The sequence below is a fragment of the Ovis canadensis genome, chromosome 13 (genome assembly GCF_042477335.2).
Source record: "Ovis canadensis isolate MfBH-ARS-UI-01 breed Bighorn chromosome 13, ARS-UI_OviCan_v2, whole genome shotgun sequence".
In the NCBI taxonomy this organism is placed as follows: Eukaryota; Metazoa; Chordata; class Mammalia; order Artiodactyla; family Bovidae; genus Ovis; species Ovis canadensis.
In genome coordinates this window covers 88,498,122-88,520,156 of record NC_091257.1, presented here as the reverse complement: position 1 = coordinate 88,520,156, position 22,035 = coordinate 88,498,122, and the positions used below count along the sequence as shown (strand labels likewise).

At 49.2% G+C, this 22,035-nt stretch overlaps 1 protein-coding gene across 3 annotated transcripts in view; it reads left to right on the top strand.

Moving 5' to 3' along the window:
• The window catches only part of RIMS4 (regulating synaptic membrane exocytosis 4), a 71,724-nt gene that overhangs the window by 36,506 nt on the left and 13,183 nt on the right, over window positions 1-22,035 (top strand). For 2 of the 3 annotated variants that reach the window (XM_069548627.1, XM_069548630.1), the window contains one exon: window positions 11,142-11,280. In XM_069548627.1, the coding sequence (XP_069404728.1) occupies window positions 11,142-11,280 (139 nt within the window). Of the gene's footprint in view, window positions 1-4,166; window positions 4,642-11,141; window positions 11,281-22,035 lie in introns of those variants that run through there. The other variant, XM_069548628.1, reaches the window with a different exon arrangement.

Here is a 22,035-nt window from a genome sequence, read left to right as displayed (position 1 = left end):
TTCTAAGGAGCGGGTGTTTTTTAATTTCATGGCTGCAGTCACCATTTGCAGTGATTTTGGAGCTCAAGAAAATAAAGTCTCTCATTGTTTCCATTGTTTCCCATCTATTTGCCATGAAGTGATGGGACCAGATGCCATGATCTTCGTTTTTTGAATGTTGTGTTTTAAGCCAACTTTTTCACTCTCCTCTTTCACTTTCATTGAGAGGCTCCTTAGTTCCTCTTCACTTTCTGCCATAAGGGTGGTGTCATCTGCATATCTGAGGTTGTTGATATTTCTCCCAGCGATCTTGATTCCAGTTTGTGCTTCTTCCAGCCTAGCGTTTCTCATGATGTACTCTGCATATAAGTTAAGCAGGCAGGGTGACAATATACAGCCTTGACGTACTCCTTTCCCATTTTGGAACCAGTCCATTGTTTTTTGTCTAGTTTTAACTGTTGCTTCCTGACCTGCATACAGATTTCTCAGGATGCAGGTCAGGTGGTCTGGTATTCCCATCTCTTTCAGAATTTCCCACAGTTTGTTGTGATCCACACAGTCAAAGGCTTTGGCGTAGTCAATAAAACAAAAGTAGATATTTTTCTGGAACTCTCTTGCTTTTTTTAGACAGTTTAGTTAATTGATTGATACATATTTGTGTGTCATATACTAAATAGTGCATACTACGTGCCAGGCCTTATTCTAAGTACCTAAGAGAAAAAATACTAATTTAATCCTTATAGACATCCTATGAGGCACATAGTATTATATTCTTCATTTTTTTAAGAGGAGAAAACTGAGATACAGGTTAAATAATTTGCCCAAGATTACACTACTAATAATGTGACTGAGACCAGCTGTACAACCCAAGCCATCAGGCTCCATTGTCCATGCTTTATTTATTTATTTATTTTTTGCTGTACTGTGTGGCATGTAGGATCTCAGTTCCCAACCAGAGATTGAACCTGGGCCCACAGCAGTGGAAGCACGGTCTTAACTACTGGACCACCCGGGAAGTTCCATCCATTGTCCATGCTTTTAACCACTTTCCTTTGCTGCCCCTTGAAAATGCTTCAGAAATAGTCGTGAATGGCTGTTTACTGTGATAAGGAGCTGAGAGGCTGGTAATTAGGAGTCCGTGCATGCTAAGTCACTTCAGTCATGTCCGACTCTTTGTGACCCTGTGGACCATAGCCCACCAGGCTCCTCTGTCCATGGGATTCTCTAGGCAAGAATACTGGAGTGGGTTGCCATGCCCTCCTCCAGGGGACCTTCCCCAGCCAGGGATCGAACCCACATCTCTTACAGCTAGTGCCACCTGAGACCTGAATCCTAAAGCCAGCATGGCCACTGCCCCATGTCCTTCCTGGGCTTCAGTAGCCCTTCTGCACGAGGAAGGCATTGCTGTGGATGACCACTAAGTTCCACCCAAAAGAAATTTTCTCTGATTTTAAGGGAAGGCAGATGTTGCCAGTTCTGGAGAGAAGAGGGGAAAGGGAAAGGGTTCTTACTGAGGGTTTGTGCTTCCTTGACCTGTCCTTGGAGACACAGCCAGAAGCAGCATCAGGGCTGTGGAGGCCTGAGTTCCTGTCTATCAGCTCAGTCCTTGGTTTTCGGATGAGTTTTAGGACCTGGGCAGGGGGGAGACGTGAGACTTGAAGTCATTGGGAATAGCTAGGCCAGGAAGAGGCTGACCATGGAACCTCTAGGGTATTTATCTCAAAGGGACAGGAAAGGCAGGAGCTGTGGGAAGGGAGAGCAGTGAGCCACAGGGGATTATCCTAGCTTGAAGTAACCTTCTGACCCAGAGCTCTATGTATGGAGGACTTCACAGGCTATCATATGGACTGAGGCAGGACCAGTCACAGACATGGGATTACTGTGGACAGGGGCATGGTTAGGGGTTTTAGAGCCTGGGGACCTGCAGCAAGTCATACAACCGTCCTCAGCTTTGGGCTTCTCATCTCGAAAACAAAGCTGTAAAGATCCATCTTGGATAAAATGTCAAAGTGGAGAATGGCTGTGTTCTTTCCCTCCTCTCCCTCCCATTTCCACATCACTGCAGTCTTAAGTGCTTAAGAATATATGATCTTACAGATAACCTGGATTTAAAACCTAGCTCTGTCTTGTCTGCTGTAACCTTGGGCCAATTGCTGAACTGCTTTGAGCTTGGCTCCTTTTTTGTAAAATTAGGATAATGATACTTGACTCTCAGAGTTATGGCTAAATTTTACATGTACATACACATATAAGAACATATGTAAGTATATAAAATATATATTTATGAATATATAATTTGTATATTGGGCTTTCCAGGTGGTGCTAGTGGTAAAGATCCTGCCTGCCAATGTAGGGGACATAAGAGATAGAGGTTCAATCTCTGGGCCAGGGAGATCCCCTGGAGGAGGATATGGCAACAAACTTCAGTGTTCTTGCCTGGAGACTTCCATGAACAGAGGAGCCTGGCAGTCTACGGTCCATGGGGTCACAAAAACTCAGGCATGAATCAAGCGACTTGGCATACACACACACGCACAATTTGTGTATTATAATTTATATTAATTTAACATATAAGGGCTTCCCTGGTGGTTCAGTCGGTAAAGAATCTGCCTGCAATGCGGGAGACCTGGGTTCCATCCCTGGGTTGGGAGGATCCCCTGGAGGAGGGCATGGCAACCCACTCCAGTATTCTTGCCTGGAGAATCCCCAAGGACAAAGGAGCCTGGCAGGCTACAGTCCATGGGATCGCAAAGAGTCAGACACGACTAAGCGAATAGCACAACATATGTAAATACCATGCATGTATGTATATCTATCTATCTATAAAAAATAGTGTCTGGTAAAGAGTAAGTGCTAAAAATAATGTCAGTTAGTAACTTATTATCATTTATCCTGTTTCTTCACAGATACTTGCTTTTGAGAGGAGGTACAATAACACATTCATACTCAATATGGACAACTGAATGAGACGCACTTGTTTTCTTTACTGGAGGATTTACACTTTTCTTGAGGATGTTCTAAAAATAAAAGCAATTCAATTAAACACACTGTTAGTGGGATGGGCAATGCTGGGTGCTGTCCACGGTTCTGAAGGGAAATGAAGGCGGAATGAGCTTACACAGCAGACAGAATATCAAGTAGGTTGACCAAGGACTGCATTTCAAGGTGCAGTGGAATAGATACCCAATAAAAGTGAAGACAAAGCGCCCCCTGGGACTCAGAGAGTTTGATCAGAGAAGGGTTTGTGGAAGAGATGGCATTTGAATTCTGTGATAGAGCATAGTGAGTTTAGTGGTTCATTAAAAACATGAGTCAGAAAGACATGACTTGAATTCCAGTTCTGCCCTTAGTAGCTGTGTGTGTCCTTGGAATGGTTACTTAACCTTATTTATCCTTATTTTCTTATCCTATAAAATGGGATAATAGTTATCTCACAACTTATTGTGAGAATTAAAATGAGAAGATGCCTATGTAAAACAGTAGGCATAGCATCTGGCACAGTAGTGACACTAATAGTTTTTTGGTAATACTAATGTTAATAATAGTCATCTTGTTGAGTGCTTACTGTGTGCCACAGCCCACCTAGGATGTCAGAGGATTAAATGTCATTATATTATTACATTACCTTATTATATTTTATCCTCATGACAGCCCTATGGGTTTGGTGAGTTCCTGATAAACTATTATTTAAAGCTTAACTCTGGAGTATGGTTAGAATTTTGATAGGGAAGGTGAGGACAGCAGGAAAGTAAAGGAGAGAGAATGGGGATGAGGAAGCTATGGAGGATGTACCTGAAGCAAAGAGCTGCTCAGCTGGGTTGGAGTGCAGAGATGGAGAGGAAACCAGGAGCAGCTGGGGGGAATCAGGTAATGGTGAGTCATGAACACCAGGGTGTGAAGGGGGTGCCCCCAGGGGCAGTGGGGAGCCATTGTAAGGTTTTAAATAGGATCATGGCATGAGGTTATGATTTATTTATAAATTTATATTTTACCTTCATTTCCATTCTAGAATTCATACATTTAACTATAAAACCTTGAGAAGATACCACAGCCTGCAAAAGAGAAATAAAATATCCCTACTGGGCTGATTGGAGTGTAAATTGGTACAGCTCTTTTGGAAAAATCATTTGGCAGCATCTGCTAAAGCTGAAGAGATGCTTGCCCTATGACCCAGCAGTTCCACCCTTAGGTATATTTCCAAGATACACAGGTACAAATATTCAGCAAAGGCCATGTGCTAAAGTAATCACAGCAGGATTATTTCTAATAGCCCCAGCCTGGGGGAAAAAAAATGAAATGCCTATCAACAGAACAATGGATAAGCAGGTTGTGCTCCAGAATATTCATACAGTGAAAGACTGTATAATAGTGACGATGAACAGTCTACAGCTACATACAACAATGTGGGTGTAGCTCATGTAGCCAACGTAATGTTGAGCAGAAGCCAGCCCCGCCCCCCCACAGACCATGCTCTGTGTATAAAGTTTAAAAACAGGCAAAACTGATATCTGATGTTTGAGATCAGGCTGCCTTCTTGGAGTAATATAGCCTGGAAGACTGGGCACTGTGGACTTCAGGGATCCTGGCAATACTGTTTCTTCATCTGGCTGCTGGATACACGGATGTTTATTTTGTGAAAACCCATCAAGCTCTACACTAAAGGTTTGTTCACATTTTCGTCTGTATCGTATACTTAGATGGAAAAGTTACAAAAGGACTTCCCTGGTGGTTCAGTGACTAAGAATCTGCCTGCCAGTGCAGGGGACGTGGTTCGATCCCCGGTCTAGGGAGATTCCACATGCTATGGAACAGCCAAGCCTACTAAAGCCCGAGTGCCCTGGAGCCCGTATTCCACAAGAGAAGCTTCCGCAGTGAGAAACCTGTGCCCTGCAACCAGAGGGTAGCCATTGCTCTTGGCGATTAGAGAAAACGCAGCAACGAAGACCCAATGCAGCCAAAGATGGATTAATTTTAAAAAAGTTACCAGAAAAACAAGCTTCTCACACACCCTCTAGCGATCTTCTTTCCTACCGTTATTCCCCATTAACAGTTTGGGTCATATCCTCCCAGGTTTTTCTGTGTCTATGCATAAAGAGAAAGATAAAGCTACACTATCTATAGCTTTACAAAAATGGTCTTCTGTTTTACATACCATCCTGCAGCGTGCTTTTTTAACTCCACAGTATGCTGAGGCAGTCTTTCTATGTCACTGAAGATGTAGGTCTTGATGACTTTCTAATGTTTGCAGTGTTTTATTGTGGGGATGTGTCATTTAGTAAAGCCATTCCCATTGACAGACCTTTAATTCCAGCATTCCATTGGTGTAAATGATACTGTGGGGAAGTCTCTTCTTGCATAGCTTGGTGTTCTTGTCTGTTTGTGAATTTATGAATTACTAGGAAGGGAATTTTTTGGTCTGAAGTGGTATTTTAAGATTGTTAATCTGTTAATGACTTGCTGAGTGGGTGGGTTGGAAGCAGGGAGACTAGTTAGGAGGTTGTTAAAATAATTTAGACTTGGGATAATTAGGGTGGTTGGCAGTGAAAATGGACAGAAAAGGAGAGAGCTAAGAGATATTAAGGGCAAAGATTTGATACAACCTGGCATCTAATGAGAAAGGGGGAAAGGTCAGAGAGGTCCTTGGGGGTTCTGGGTCTGGGTGGCTGGGAAAACTGGGAACAGAGGTCAAAAGGAATTGTTTGGGGGAAGCGGGGTGGGACAAGTTGCATTCAGGAAGCCAGTTCATCATCCAGGTAGTGATGTCCAAAATGCAGTTGGAAGAATTGCTTTCTTTTGATTTATACTACTACTAACTACTAAGTCACGTCAGTCGTGTCCGACTCTGTGCGACCCCATAGACAGCAGCCCACCAGGCTTCCCCGTTCCCGGGATTCTCCAGGCAAGAACACCAGAGTGGGTTGCCATTTCCTTCGCCAGTGCAGGAAAGTGAAAAGTGAAAGTGAAGTTGCTCATTCGTGTCCAACTCTTCGCGACCCCATGGACTGTAGCCTACCAGGCTCCTCCATCCATGGGATTTCCCAGGCAAGAGTACTGGAGTGGGGTGCTATTGCCTTCTCCATAATTCTATTTATTTATTTATGGCTGTGCTGGGTCTTTGTTGCTGCGAGGGCTTTTCTCTGGTTTCAGTAAGCAGGGGCTACTCTCTAGTTATGGTGTCTGAGCTTCTCATTCTCTTTTTTGGGGGGAACATGTGGCGCGGTTTGTGGGACCTTAGTTCTGCACCAGGGATCGAACCTGTGCCCCCCTGCATTGGAAGCCTGGAGTCTTAATCACTGGACCACCAGAGGAGTCCCACGGTGGCTTCTCTTGTTGCAGAGCATGGGCTCTGGGGCATGTGGGTTTCCTTAGTTATAGCTCCTGAGCTCTAGAGCACAGGCTCAGTAGTTGTGGTTGCGTGTGGGGTCTTCCCAGAACAGGGATCAAACCCAGGTCTCCTGCACTGGCAGTCGGATTCTTTACCACTGAGCCACCACGGAAGCCCCAGAGTATTGCTCTTGACAGAGTTAAGGGCTGCAGATTGAGGCATAGGATTCCTTTGCTTAGCGTGGTCCTCATGGGGGCGGGGAATGAAATCAGCAAGGGAAAGACTCTAGAGAGAAAGAAAACCTAAGGACTGGGTAGCCAGGGTCTCGTGTATAGGGTGCTGGCAATGCTCAGGCACAGGAGGGGTCCACTAGAATCCCCCATCATGGAGGCCAAGGGGTGGATCTGCAGTGACTGTCATTCGAACGATGTTGCCTGCATTAGTCTCCCTCCTATTACCCTCCCCTGGTGAGTGCTATCATTACATCTTTTTCTTGCTCCTCAGAACCCTTTACATACTTGTGATTAATCAGTGTGATCCTGTGTTTAGTGTCCACCTCGGCCTCTGAGCTGTGAGTTCCAGGGAGGCAGGAGCCCCTTCATTCTTGTCCCCTCTTCCGTCCTCCTCAGGCATGGGTTTAGCATGTAGCAGTGTTGGTACCCGAAGTTGCTGCTGTGGTTTGCTGGGACTCTGGCTGTCCACGCACACCCTCTGCCTGCTGCCTTCCCCCACCCCCAGCTACACACACACAAGCACGCAAACACACTCTGCACAAGTTGGGAGAGGAGGGACTTAAAACCCACAGGGTACAGCAGGCAGGAGTGGGTCGCCAAAAATAGGTCATCCACACTCCATTTACTTGTACATCACAGTGGCCAGCTTGGGGCAGCCTCACAGTCGAAACCTGAAGTGTAGAGGACTCAAACTCCGGGTCTCTCCAGTGGAGCCTTATGATAACCATGGACGACAGAACCTCTCCTTTGACCCCGTTAACCAGCCCCTCGGAACTTCCATGCCTTCATCTTTGTGCGGCTGCTCTTTTTAATCACCAGTTTCCTTGGAGGGAATGGTGTTTCCATTGTGATTCTGGAACCCACCTGTGCAACAGTGTTTGAACCTTAACTTCCTTAGGATAACAGCTTAGCCAGGTGTCTTGGTCAAGTTTCCCCCCAAAGGATCCAGAGATGAAATTTGTGTGTAGGTGTATCCCCGGTGTAGGGAGAGTGTTGTCCTTGGACATGACTGTGCTTGTGTCTGTGTGTGTGTGTGTGTGTGTGTGTGTATGTGTACATGCGCATGCGTGTGTATACATGCGCATGTGTGTGTGTGTGTGTGAGTGAGTAGGGGGATGTTTCTCTGTGCCTGTGAGTCTGTGTGAATATGTGTGTGTTTCTGAATCTTTCTGTGCCCTTGACACTGCTGTACACAGAGAAACAGAGAACTATTGGGAGAGGGACTTCAGATGCAAACAAGGGAAAGAAGAAGGGGCGGGATGACCAGAAGCACGCAGGGAGACACACCTTCTCCCACATGGTCAGGAGACACCAGGGGACACGTGCACACACACAGAGACACACACATGCACACGCTGTGCCAGTTTCTCTGTGTGCTTTCTTGAGTGGGTTGGTGTACGCGTCTTATGGTGACGCGTCTGTGTGTGACTGGCACACGCCCAGACACCTGCCCATTTAGCCTCAGAAGTAGAATGGCAGGTGTGCAGAGACCCAGGGGTGCGTGCGTGCTCAGTCGCTTCAGTCGTGTCCGACTCTTCGCAACCCTACAGACCAGTCACCTGGGCTCCTCAGGTGCATGGGATTCTCCAGGCGAGAAAGCTGGGGTGGATTGCCATGCCCTGCTCTAGGGCTGAGACCCATGGCAGCACACAGATGTGGACACTTAGATGTAGGGTAACAGACTGCATTTTGCAGGCATATTCCTCTGTGTGTGTGTAATTTTCTGAGTACGTGGGCATCTGTGTGCCTGAGTTACGCAGATGTGTGTAGGAGAGGAACCTGTGTGTAGGAGAGCATCTGTGTCTCTGTGTGCACGCATGTGTCTGTCTGCAGGTCAGGGAGGAAGGGGGCACCATCGTTGAGTTGGGAGGAGGGATATGGGGAGAAGTCCAGCAGGAGGTGCCCCAGCGTTACCCTCTCTCCCCACACACAGACCCAGCTCCCCATCCTTTTACTCAGCAGGATGATGGGGTTTGGGTGGGTCCATTTGTGAGCACTGCTGAAGGCCCTGAGGTCTGTCAGCTCATCCCAGACTGGGGAGGCAGGGAAGGTCCCACTAAAGATCCGCCTCCACTCCTAGAACCCACACCCCTCCAGGGTGATGGGAGACATAAAGTTTGCCTTGATCACCAGGCTGTGGAGCATGGAAGCAAAGTGACCCCTTGGGGTCAAATCCTCACCCCCCATGCCTCCACTTCCACCTTCTGGCCCTCGGGCATGGACCAGCCCCCTTAACCCCATGTCCTCGGTGCTAAGAATGGAGCAGGCAGGAGCAGCTGCTTCCTGAGTGACTGAGGATTAACCCCACCCTCAGTGCGGACACCTGTTCACCCAGCAGTTACTACTTGAGCACTTCCAAAAGCTAGGGGCTTCCTTGATAGCTCAGTTGGTAAAGAATCCGCCTGCAATGTTGGAGACCCTGGTTTGATTCCTGGGTTGGGAAGATCCACTGGAGAAGGGATAGGCTACTCTTTCCAGTTTTCTTGGGCTTACCTGGTGGCTCAGCTGGTAAAGAATCCACCTGCAATGCAGGAGACCTGGGTTCACTCCCTGGGTTGGGAAGATTCCCCTGGAGAAAGGAAAGGCTACCTCCTCCAGTATTCTGCCCTGGAGAATTCTGTGGACTGTACAGTCCATGGAGTCACAAGGAGTAGGACACAACTGAGTGACTTTCACTTTTCAATGGGTAGACTGTTCTTGGCCCTGGGGCTTCAACATTTGACACAATGAAATTCACTGTCCTCATGGGGTTTACCTTCTGTGTGGAGGAGGCTAGTCAGTAAACTGATGGTGAAGAACACATCACGGGTAGTGAGCGTCAGGAAGAAAACCACGACAGCACTGGGCAGAGAGAAGCCAGGCCAGGAGGGGCTCAAGGAGAGCTGGGATCGGATGGTGTTTGATCGCAGTGGAAATGAAGGTGTGAGCTGCCGGATTGGGGAGAGGGTGGTTAGAGGCAGGGAACAGAAGGTAAGAGCATCAGCCTTCCTTGGCTGGCCAGTGGTCATATTTCCCTTGCAGGGGGCATGGGTTCAATCCCTGGTTGGGGAACTAGGATCCTACATGCCATGTGGTGCAGCCGAAAAATGGAAAAGCAGGGCAGAGGACCATGTTGTTCTCCCATTTTACAGCTAAGAAAGTGGAGGCCCAGGGAGGTTAGTAATTTGCCCAAAGTCTCACAGTCTGTGAGAAGGAGATCCAGCACTTAAACCTGGGGCGGTGTGGTTTCAGAGCCAATGGTCTAGATGGGTGATCCTCAATCAAGGGTGATCTTTGTCCCCACTCCAGGGGATGTTTGGCAGTGTCTGGAGACATTTTTGACTGACATGACTGACCTGGAAGGAGGACTAGCATCTAGTGGGTAGAGGCCAGGGCGACTGGTTAGACCTCCCACAGCACATGCGACAGCGCCTGACGGCTATGCGATAATGCATCCCCTTGCCAGTTGTGCTGAGGTAGAGAAATTCTGGTTTAAATCCACAAAAAGCACTTGACAGAGAATATGATACATCGGAGGTGCTCAGTAAATAGTAGCTAAAGAGGAGGAGGGAAATGGTTTGGAGAAGATTGCAGGGCAGAAATGAATTCAATAAACAGTACATGTTGGTTGAACCTAGAGAATATTATACTTAGTGAAGTAAGTCAGACAGAGAAAGACAAATACTATATGATAACCCGTATATGTGGAATCTAGAAACAAGACAAATGAATCTATATACAAAGCAGAAACAGATTCATAAACATAGGAAAAAACTTGTGGTTACTAAAGGGGAGAGAGGGAGAGATTGGGAGTATGGGATTAACAGATTCAAGCTACTGTACATAAAATAGATAAGCAACAAAGATTTACTGTATAACACAGGGAATTAATTATAGGGCTTCCCTGGTAGTTTAGCTGGTAAAGAATCTGTCTACAATGCAGGAGACCTGGGTTCAGTTCCTGGATCGGGAAGATCTCCTGGAGAAGGGATAGGCTACCCACTCCAGTATTCTTGGGCTTCCCTGGTGGCTCAGACAGTAAAGAATCTGCCTGCAATGCGGGAGACCTGGATTCGCTCCCTGGGTTGGGAAGATCCCCTGGAGAAGGGAACAGCTACCCACTCCAGTAGAATTGCCTGGAGAATTCCCTGGACAGAGGAGCCTGGCAGGATGCAGTTCATGGGGTCGCAAAGAATCAGACATGACTGAGCGACTTTCACTTCACTTCACTTCTTCGCAGGGGATTATACTCAATACCTTGTAATAACCTATAATGGAATTTAATTTGAAAAAAAAAAACTGAATCACGTTGCTGTACACCTTAAACTAACACAATGTTGTAAATCGACTATACTTCAATTAAAAAAAAATACATGTAAATGAATCTGCCAGTTAGGAGAACTCATGTAATGCTGTTTGATGGGTGAGTATAAAGGGCAGGCTGCCCCTGGGAGAATGCGTGCAGGTGAGGCTGGTGGTTGGAGGAGGTTGATGAACCAGGTGGGGCGTGAAAACCAATGCTGGGCAGCCACCAGCCTCTGAAAGACTAACCAGAGGCCTGGTCTCTCTGTTCCTCCCCATCCCGTGTCTCTCTCCCCATCTCTCTCGACCACTCTGCCCGGAAGGGGACAGCCGGAGGTTGAAGGGGGCCATCCAGAGAAGCACGGAGACCGGCCTGGCAGTGGAGATGCCCAGCCGGACCCTGCGCCAGGCCAGCCACGAGTCCATCGAGGACAGCATGAACAGCTACGGCTCCGAGGGCAAGTGAGTGTGGGGCCCGCGGTCATCTCTGGTGTGGGGTGGGCGGGAGGAACGGAGCAGTGCCCTCTAGGAGGCCTGGGTCATCCTTGGCCTTGGAAGGGAGGTGATGAAAGCCAAGGATTCTCCGAGGAGGTGTGAGTGAGGCATGAATCTGGTACCCAGCTGTCTAGGTCTCAATCCCAGCTCCACTGCTCACTGACGGTGTGATCCTGGGCAAGTCACCTCTCTGTGCCTCGGTTTCCTCATCTGTGAAATGGAGACAGTAGTACCAACCTCATAGGGGGTGGTAGGAGGATTAAATGGGTTAATATTTATAAAACGCCTGGCACAATGGCTGCCACAGCAGAGGTTAATGAAGAAAGGGGATCAAGAGGGGTTTTGTTGGGATGGTGGTTATTTCCTCTTTAACATTCTTAGTTTCCTTAAATCCCAATTGGTTTTAAAAAATATGTACTACTGCCTGATAAGGAGTTTCACACGCATCAAGTCATAGAACATTAGGTCCAGCTGGCTCCTCGCCTGTGTTTCTCTCCCTCGGCTGTACATCAGAATTGCTGGGAACTTGTTACAAATACCGATCTCGGGACCCTGAATCCAAGCTGCTGAATCGGAATCCATGAGGGTGGCGCCTGGAAGTTCCATTTTTAAAAGACTCCCTGGGATGAGATCGATCTAGACTGGGGCTCTCAGGGTCGGGCTTCCCTGGTGGCTCAGGCCGTAAAGGATCTGCCTGCAGTGCAGGAGACCCGGGTTGAATCCCTGGGTGGGGAAGATCCCCTGGAGAAGGCAGTGGCTGCCCACTCTAGTATTCTTGCCTGGAAAGTTCCATGGACAGAGCACCTGGTGGGCTACAGTCTACGGGGTCGCAAAGAATCAGAGACGACCGAAGCTACTGAGACTGCGCTTGCACTTTGAGAATTTGGGGAAAGTTTGGGGCCTGCTTTCCCCTGATAAATATGCAGATAAAGTGTGTACCCTAACAACACTCACACCTCACACTCATTCTCACATGCGTGGTCACACAGACATATTTCATGTAACTGTAGGGGGCTCCCAGACTCCCCTAAGCCCCCCTGGCAAAGAAGCTGTGACCCACAGTGACTTCTTCATTGTACAGGTGACCAGGGCACTCAGAGAGGCTGAGGGGCTTGGCCTGGATCACACAGCACGTTCATAGGTCTGGAACCCAGGCATCCAGACTCTTAGCAGGGCTTGTGTCATGGCACCCCATTGCTTCATTATCTCAGCCATCCTCAGCCAGGGAGGACAGGGCTATCGTGACCCTTGTCAAGCACATGAGAAGACTGGGGCTTAGAAGAGTCCAGTATGGTAGACCCCAGGCGCATGTGGCTATTTAAATGTAAGTGAATGAAGATGACATATTCTGTTCCTCTGTCGCTCTTGCCATATTTCAAGTGCTCAGTGGCAGCCTGTGTTCAGCGCCCACCGTATCAGACTGTGCAGGTGTTGGACATTTCCATCAGCGCAAAAAGTTCCACTGGATGGTCCTGGCTGGGTGGCTCATCCAAGGGCAGACCTCCTCCAGTTTCTGGCCCTGCCTTGCAGCTGGGGGCTCTGCCGCCTGAAAGCCTTCCCGCCCCCAGCCCCTCCTAAACTGGGCATCTCCGGTCTCTCTGAATGGCCTTGCCTTGGCAGATGCTGCTGGTCCGCCCACCTCCTAGGGAGACTTTCCGGAGGGCGAGAAGAGGAGGAGGACACGCGAAAGGGAGAGGGAGAAGAGGAGGACGAAGGGAACAAATGTTTGCTTTAACCTAAGAAGCTCGGCAAGACAGTGAAACTTGGAGGGAGATAGTCTAGGCATCAGGCTAGCAGTGGGTCCCTGCTGAGTTTCAGGGGATCGGGAGAGTTGGGTCCTGGTCCCTGCCTGGCCACTGACCCCGAGTGGCCTTGGCCATGTCCCTTGCCCTCTTTAAGCTTTAGGGAGGCTGATACATATCTTGTCTGTTGGCCTCATGGGCAGGTCAGAGGAACAGGTCGAGGAGGTGGTATCATGGTGCAGTGAACAGCAGCAGGGGGTCAAACCTACATTCCCATTTTCCAGAAGAGGAACTGAAGGCTCAGAGAGGCCACAGGACTTGTCCCCGGGGAGCAGCATAGGAGGGCATCGTGAGGAAGAAAGATGATGCCTGCACATGACAGGTGCTTGGGACGTGGCTCTTGTCATTTGCTGTCGTGTGCTTTAAGGGGCCAGAAAGTCAGATTATATTACAAACATGTCCAGAGTCAGGATTCTGGAGTCAGACAGTACTGATTGGGCCTCATTTCTGCTTCTTTGGAGCTGTGACTTTGGGGGATGTTACTTTACCTCTCTGAGCCCAGTTTCTTCATCTATAGAAAGAGGTCCAGAATAGTACAGACCATTAATAGAGCTGTTGTGGGGAGACAATGAACTAACATATGTCAAAGCACTTAGACACAATGTGCCAGTGGCTGGCACATTGCAAGCATTTTTATTATTATAGCTATTACCGATGTTTGTCGATTCAGCCACTGTTATTTGGGCATTTTGCTCCTTGTTATAATTGTGTCTAGAATGTGCTTAGCGCAAGGTAAGCATGGAATAAATGTTGGCGGTGATGATTATGATTTTTAAAAAATTATTTATTTGGCTGTGCCAGGTCTTAGCTGAGGCATGTGGGATCTTTAGTTGTGGCATGTGGGTTTCAGTTCCCTGACCAGGGATGGATCCTAGGCCCCCTGCATTGAGAGCACAGAGTCTTGGCCACTGGACCACAGGGGAGTCTCCTGTGGTGATTATTATGGTTGTTAAAAGGTTTGTGGTGGGTGTCTTGAGACAGTTGAGGAAGGATCAGGTGGGTTTGAGGGTCCTTTGTCCAGCAGAGGGGAGATTCTTGCCCTCCTGAGAGGGACAAGGTCTTGGTGGAGCCCAGCCAGGTGCTGCTACCCACCCCCAACACGCACCTGGCTGAGGAAGGGAGGTCAAAGGGACGGGGGGACAGGTGGGGACACTGAGCTGTAGTTGGCCTCCCCTTTGTTTTGGAGGTATTTTGGGCACTAGCAGGACCGAGATGCCAGGCTGTGAAACAGGAGGGCGTGTGACCATCCTCCCCCTGGGCTTCTGCCAGCCCAGCTGAGGCTCGCAGAGAGCCAGTGCCTCTGTGCAGCCCCCACCAGGCTGCAGCCCCTGGCGCTGCCGGGCATGTGTATTCCTGCAAGTGGGCCCAGGGATGCTACCATGCGGATGTTCATTCAGCACCTACAGTACGCTGGACAGTCAGACTGAGCACCTCGGAGACCCTGCCTTCCACTGACCATGCAACTAGTAGTGTGGCAAGAGCTGCAAAGGACGGGCCCAGAGAACTTTGGAAATGCTGTGTCCTCACTAGGACTCAGGGCTGGGGAAGGGGTGCACATTGGGTTGGGCCATTCTGCCAGTGATGATCCTTGGGCTCCAGGTTACACAGTACCAGTTACAGTGGGTTGAGCCCTTCCTGCTCAAAGTGTGATTCTCAGCCCAGCAGCAGCACCATCCCCTGGGACCTTGTTAGAAGTATAGCATCTCTTGGTACTTTCCTGGCGGTCCAGTGCTTAAGACTCCACAGTTCCACTGCAGAGGGGAGGGGTTCCATTCCTGGTGCAGGAACTTAGATCCTAAGATCCTGCTTACTGTGTGGCACATCCAAAAAAAAAAAAAAAAGAAGAAAGGAAAAGAAATGCATCATCTCAGGCTTCTAACAAGATCCCCAGGTGATTCATGGGTTAAGGTTGAGAAGTTCTGGCTTAAGGGTAATAATGTTCTAGAGCAAACACTTTAGAAGAGCATTTGCTATGGGCAGACACTGTGCTAACTGTTTTTACATTTATTGACTCATTTAATTCTCTCAGTAACCTGATAACTCTGGAACTGTTAGTATCCTCATGTTACAGATGAGGAAATGAAAGCTAAGAGAGGTTAATTAAATTGCCCAAGGTCACATAGCCAGAGTGGCTTCCCTGGTGGCTCAGACGGGAAAGAATCTGCCTACAATGCAGGAGACCCAGGTTCGATCCCTGGGTTAGAAAGATCCTCTGGAGGAGGGCATGGCAACCCACTCCAGTATTCTTGCCTGGAGAATTCCATGGATGGAGGAGCCTGGTGGAGTACAGTCTGTGGGGTTGCAAAGACTCAGACATGACTGAGCAACTAACAGTTTCATACAGCCAGTGAGTGACATCGACTTCAGGGATTCAAATCTAGCATTTGGAATCTGCCCTTAATCATTCTACTCGACTCCCTCCCTCCTTTAATGGCTGTGTCTATCAGGATTTCCAGAGGTGGATGCTTCCAGCATGGTTTGGTGGCTCAGTGGTCTCTCCATCTTCTCCCCTCTGCAGACTTCAGCGTGGTGGACCAATCCTGGTTTATCCTTGGGGACTGGGGAACGGTTTTCCTTCCCAGTGCCCCTTTCTGCCTGATGGAAAAGTTGGTTCTGCATGTTAAGGATGGAAGGGAACAGCTATGAGTTGGGCAACCAGCCAAGCTCCCACTCCCTACCTCTCTGAGCATCTCCCCAGATAAAGGGCAAGGATTCAATACTCCTGAGAAAGGGCCAGGAGAACAGTACCTCCCCAGACCCCTCATCCATCCTGAGATACTTCCATCTGCTTCAGTTTGGATTTCCCAGAACCAGACGCAAGACATGGATTTGAGTGGAAGCATTTCACTTGGAAGGTGATTCTGGAAAATATGGTGGAGGAACCCATAAGAGAGACATAAGGCCTCCAGTAACATGTGTGTTGAGAAGCCAGCTGCCACTGTGTGTATCCAGAGCTTAACCCTGATGGGGTCTCAGAACCAGCCTGACACAGGGGCCTGAGAGTCACTCCCTGGGAGGCCAGGGAGCTGGAGCACTTAGACTGCCACTCTTACTGGTTACTGGTTGATGGCCGCTCACGGTTAAGTCTCCTGCCCTTCCTCTGGAAATGAGGGCTCCGGAGACCAGAGAAATCCCTTGTGTGCCAGAGAAACGTAGCTAGAGGGATGCAGGTGCCCACAGTTAGAAGACTGTGAGCATTGACACGGTGGGGGTCAGGGGATGTGGGGGATGGCAGCAGAGTCTAGTACCTTTTCTGAATGCACAGCACCACTATCTCCCAGCTGCCCAAACCAGAAGGCTCTCCCAGACGCCTCTTGCTCTCTCTCCATATCCAGCCCTTGACTGGGCTCTACCATTTCTCTCCTAATTGTCTTTGACTCCGTCCATCTCCCCTTTCCCCCAGCCATGAGGCCACTCATCACTCCGTCCATCCCCCCTTTCCCCCAGCCATGAGGCCACTCATCACTCCGTCCATCTCCCCTTTCCCCCAGCCATGAGGCCACTCATCACTCCGTCCATCTCCCCTTTCCCCCAGCCATGAGGCCACTCATCACCCTTGACTGGATACCTGCAAGTCTCCTTTGTGGCCTGAACTGCATGGTCTGTCACTCAGCACTTATTTCCTCTGGGTTTTGCCGGCTTTCCCCCTTTCCCTCCCAAGCTGTGTGCCCCAGCTCCGTCACTGAACCTCTTGCCCTGCCCTCCGTCTCACCTCCTGGTCTTTGCATACATTGCTCCCTCCTCTGACACTCTCTTTCCTACCCCTCCTCCCTCTTCGCCCCCTGACTCATTCCTCTTCCAGATCTCAGCTAAGAACATGAGCTTTATCTCGTGTGCCAACACTAGCTAATTGATCGTGGCTCCCTGGAGTGCTGTGTTAAGAAGGATTCTGAAGTCCAGTCCAGGCGTGGCAGGAGTGTTGGGGTTGATTGGCAGTGTCCGTCCTGGGAGTGGGCAGGGGAAATCCGCCACTCCTCTACCTCCATCTGCAGCTTCCATAGCCGGGTCTCCCCCCACCGCAGCGCCCCGCAGTTCTGTCATACTTGTTAGACGTGTCTGTCTGTCCTGCTACACACTTGAGTCTTGTGCTGTTCACTCCGGGGCCTGGCCCGCAGGGGGTGCGCTGCAAATCTGGCTGAGTGATGGGTTGGGACTGTGTACAGAAGTGCAGACACGCACGCACGCACTCACGCATGCGCACACATGCATGCCTCCTTCCCGCCCCTCCACAGCCTCCAGCATCGCACCTCCACCCTGTAAACACGCAGCTCTCCACACTGGCTGCCGGAGCCCTTCCTCCTCCTTCCCTCTGCCCCTCGTGGTCCTGTGGCATCTGGGTCATCGGCACACAGCTCCCTGGGTGACCGGGTCACAGTGCCCACAGCTCTGGAGAGCAGAGAGTGAGCTGACGGCAGGGCCGCTGCAACCGGCCTCAGGGAGGCTTTCCGTCAAGGCTGTTTGCCTCATCACCGAAGGCCCGGGAGTTGGTGGATGGTCAGAACCTCCTTCCCCTTCGCCCCTTCTGTTGTTTCGCAGACATCATGCCTGAAGGACAAACCACCACTGGATGTGGCCAGCGGCTAGGAGATAGGGATTTTTTTGCTTCCGTTTTATAGGCACTGGTGTTGGTTGACTGCTTGACTACACCGGAATCGGTTCTAAGGCGTTTATCTCAAGTAGTCCTTACAGTTGCACCAAGGGTGTGCTACCATTGTTCACTCCTGCTTCGCTGAAACCCAGGGTCTGAGCAGCGAAGGCTGTGTCTGTACGACCAGTGAGTGGGGGAAGTCAAGACTCATATCCAGGCCTGCCTGACCCCAGGGCGTGGGCTGCAGGTTTCCGTGCTCTGCCCTGGGAAAGCCCGAGGTCCCTCTGGGACATGGAGACAGTGTAGCTGGTTGAGATGAACGCTGGAACCAGTTTCCCAGGTTCAGATCCCAGATCAGCCACTTACCAGTCATGTGATCTTGGTCAGGTTACTTAACATTTCTGTGCTTTGATTTCCCCTTCTGGAAAGTGGGTATTCATATAGTAAGTACCTAGCTTGCACAAAGTTGTTAAATGAGGGTTAAATGAGTTAATATTGATAACTTGGTACTATCAGCGCTTGGCTCATGGCAAGCTTTTGATCAATAAAAAATAAATCAAATCCTTGGCTTCACGCCCAGGAACTATACTCTCGTGGCCCAGGGCAGGTGGGAGGAGGAGGCAGGTTTGGGAATGTCCTGAAAGCTTGAGAAGCTGGAGTCAGGGTTGGCTGATGCTGCATATCCTGGCACACAGTCAGTTCTGCTACAATGCTTGTTTTGAAAACACAAATCTGTTCCAGCACGATTCAAGTATTCTGGAATAATTGGAGCACAATATAAATTTCGCCTTTGCTCAGGTGTGATTTCATCCATGAGAAACACAAGGGGAACTCAGGAAACTACATCCGTAGAGGGCTGCACAAAACACACCCCTTGCATCTGTCCACTCCCTCAGCCCCCACCCCCTACACCTGGTATTACAAGTTCCCACCCATCCGTTTGGAGAGCCCTCCATCACCACTTTGTAGTAACTCACACTGAAGATCTGCTGGCACTCATTTCCACAAGCAAATGTCAAACTGTCTTCAAGGTAGAGCACCATATTTATTGTAGTATCTATGCATTTATTTCATTTTTAAAAGACTTCTTTTTTTATATTGGATGGCTAGATACCATCACCGACTCAATGGACATGAATTTGAGTAAATCCTGGGAGATAGTGGAGGACAGAGGAGCCTGGTATGCTGCAGTCCATGGGGTTGCAAAGAGTCAGACATGACTTAGTGACTGAACAACAACATAGCCAGTTAACACTGTTGTGATAGTTTCAGCAAAGGGACTTAGCCGTAAATGTACACATGTATCCCTTGTCCCCCAATCGGTGCATTTCTTAACCATTTTACAGGGGTAAGACTGTGGTACCATTTTTATTATGTCTTTTATTGTTGATAAGCTTTTGGGGTGTTGTACCCCTGACCATATTTCCCCCATACTCTCAGATTTTGACTTCAGGACTTTGCCCTGCACTGTAGTGTTTAGGAATGGACATTTCGAGTTACAACAGAACTGGCTGTATTGCACCCTCTGTGAGGCTGTGGGAGGGGGGGATGGATGGATGATGGACAGGTAGGGGTAGGCAGTGAATGGATAAATAGAGAGCCCATGAACCTTTCAGGACCACATAACCCATGCTCACCACGAGGGCTGGGCCACCTTTTAATTTCCGATGAGTTGAGACGGGCGATCCATCTGGAAAACAGAGTAGACGTCAAACCCCCAAATAACCCAATTATTTCTTTAACCGTGGAGAAAACAGAAAATCCAGGGGCCAAACAGAGCTCAAAGGTTAATAATAAAAGACAAATGGGTTTCAGCCCCACAAACCAAACTAACAGGATTTGAGAGGCAGGAAATCTCATTTCACCATTAACACAAAATAAAAGGCCAGCAGAACATGAGTCTTAATCCTGTTTCAGGTCTCTGCCTCTGCCTGCATGGCATGCGTCCCTTGGAAGAATCAGCTGCTGTAGCCGCCGCGTACCCCCTACCCCTACCCGCCGCCCAGATGACCTGGGCTTCCTCTCAGGCACCCAGGTACTGCACTTCCTACTAGGTTTGAAATCAGAAGTACCATGAAAACACCACAGGCAGGGAGAAGAGGCTGTCCCAGGCTAGGCAGCAGAGACCTGCTGGCCACAGCGTCCCAGTCCTTTATTCATCCAGCCAATGCTCTGTACATTTGTTAAGCACCTTGCCTACAGTATCCTATTTACTGTCTCCAACAGCTTAGCTGGGTGATTTTATACATGCAACTCAGAGAGGTTACCCAACTTACCCCAGGTTGCACAGCATTGGAATCCAAGGTCTATATGATACCACAGTTCAGTCTCAACCAGTAGGCTTTCCCAGTTCCAGGTCAGGCCAAGAGATGTGGGTTCGATCCCTGGGTCGGGAAGATCCCCTGGAGCAGGGCATGGCAACTCACTCCAGTATTCCTGCTTGGGGAATCCCACAGACAGAGGAGCCTGGCAGACTGAAGTGACTTAGCACACACAAGGGTTTGGCAGTAAAAGCCCATGCACAGCAACGAAGACCCAGAAGAGCCAAACATTAAAAAAATAAGAAAACGTATTGAGTTCCTACTGTGGAAGGCCTGGCCTCAGTAGTAGCAAGTATGTGGCCCTTAATAGTAATTCAGCATGCTCTTTCCCAATGGGAATGGAGCCGCTGAGCAGAGATTTTCAAATCATTTAAAACTGGTGTAGTGCAGGCAGCCAGCAAAGGAAGGAATGGCTGTACACAGTCTCCACGGTCAGTGTGAGTTCATTTGCAGATAAGATTGAAGGGCAGAGACACCAGCAGCTGGCCAGAGGTCCCAAAGCAAGCACTTGACCAGCGAGGAGTTAGAGCAGCCCTGACTTTGTGTCTTCTGCCTTCTGTCCTTCTCCCGGGAAGAACCCGAGTTGGAGCAGGGTCTCTGACGCAGTTGGTCCTCTGGCCAGCAGGGACCTACCACCACTTGATTCTTCCTCCAGCCCTGTGGAGGATGGGATAACCCGTTCAGGGTTTCTGGGGCGTCAGTCTGGTTCCTTGGCAGCCAGCGAGGCACCCTGGGATGGGAAATCAGGCAGCCGCCCAGATATTATAAACAATTACCGCTAATTACCAGGCCTGCCAGTTCCCTATTGTCTGCTCACAATCCCACCAGACGCTGAGGAGCAGACAGTGAAGATGTTGGAGGAAACTTTCAATTTCAGGCTGTAGAAGGCCTTGCTCTGCCTGGGAGGCTGGGCCCCTTTGGTGCCTTAGAACCCATGAGGCACAGCCGTTTCTTGGGCTTCAGGAGCCCAGACCCTCCTAACAATGGATTCCAGACCTTCAGGAGACTGAGCTGGAAAAGAAACGGATGTGGCAGAAAGGCCACGACACCCACTGTGAGAGTCTTGGGGCTCTGTGAGAGGGCAGGCCATTCATTCCCAGGGCTCAGTTCCTGTGACTGCTGGGCTTTGGGATTCTCTCAGGTTCCCAGAGAGAGTCTTTGTCTCACTGGGTTTGGATCAGCTGTCTGACCCTGGATCCATCAGCTCTGATCAGGGGACCAGGTACTGCTTTAGTTTAAGTCAAACCAGTTTCTTCAGTCAATGACTTATGACTTAATATGAACATGTATTTTTTGCTTATGTAATATTCCACACAGGTGTTCTGGTCATTGCATCTAGGCAAGCTCCTTTGCTCTTTTTTAAAATAATCCAATACGTGTTTATGATTCCTCTGCTTTCAGATATTTAGAGAGTTTCCATTTTCACTATTATAAACCATCCATGGCTAGATACAGTCCCTTTCTCCTCCACATCCAAAGGCCTACAACAGTTGGTTTCCCTCTTTTTTTTCCCAAGTCTGTCCTTTCTGGTGTTCTATGACATTGCCTGAACCCGCAACATTGACCTTCTCCAAGGTCATGAACTAGACTGTCTTGCCCCTGCCTTGTCTCCATCACCCTCTTAGGAGAGAAATACTCTCTCCTGCTCCTTACTGGGCTCCTTCACTCTTGTGGCGTCACCATCCTGAGGACCTCAGGACTCCCTGCTGATGACTCTGCTTAGTGTAGGGAGAAGATAGTATGTGGGAGGTGACCGCCTTTCCTCTCGCCTTGTTACTGGGCCCTGTGTAACCTTTGGCCCCCTGGTCAAATTCTTCTCTCCTGGTCCATTCTGGGCCACTGCAGTCTGCAGCGATTCCTCTCTTCCGATGGTCTCTGAGCTCTCACAACCCAAGGTGGGCGGGTAGGGGACTGGTTGTGTCTTGTAAGAAGGCAGTCGTCCTCTTTAGTTGTTTCTTTGGGGGCAACACGTTTGTTTGCCCAGCAGAATGGTAAGTTCTTTGTGCATGGG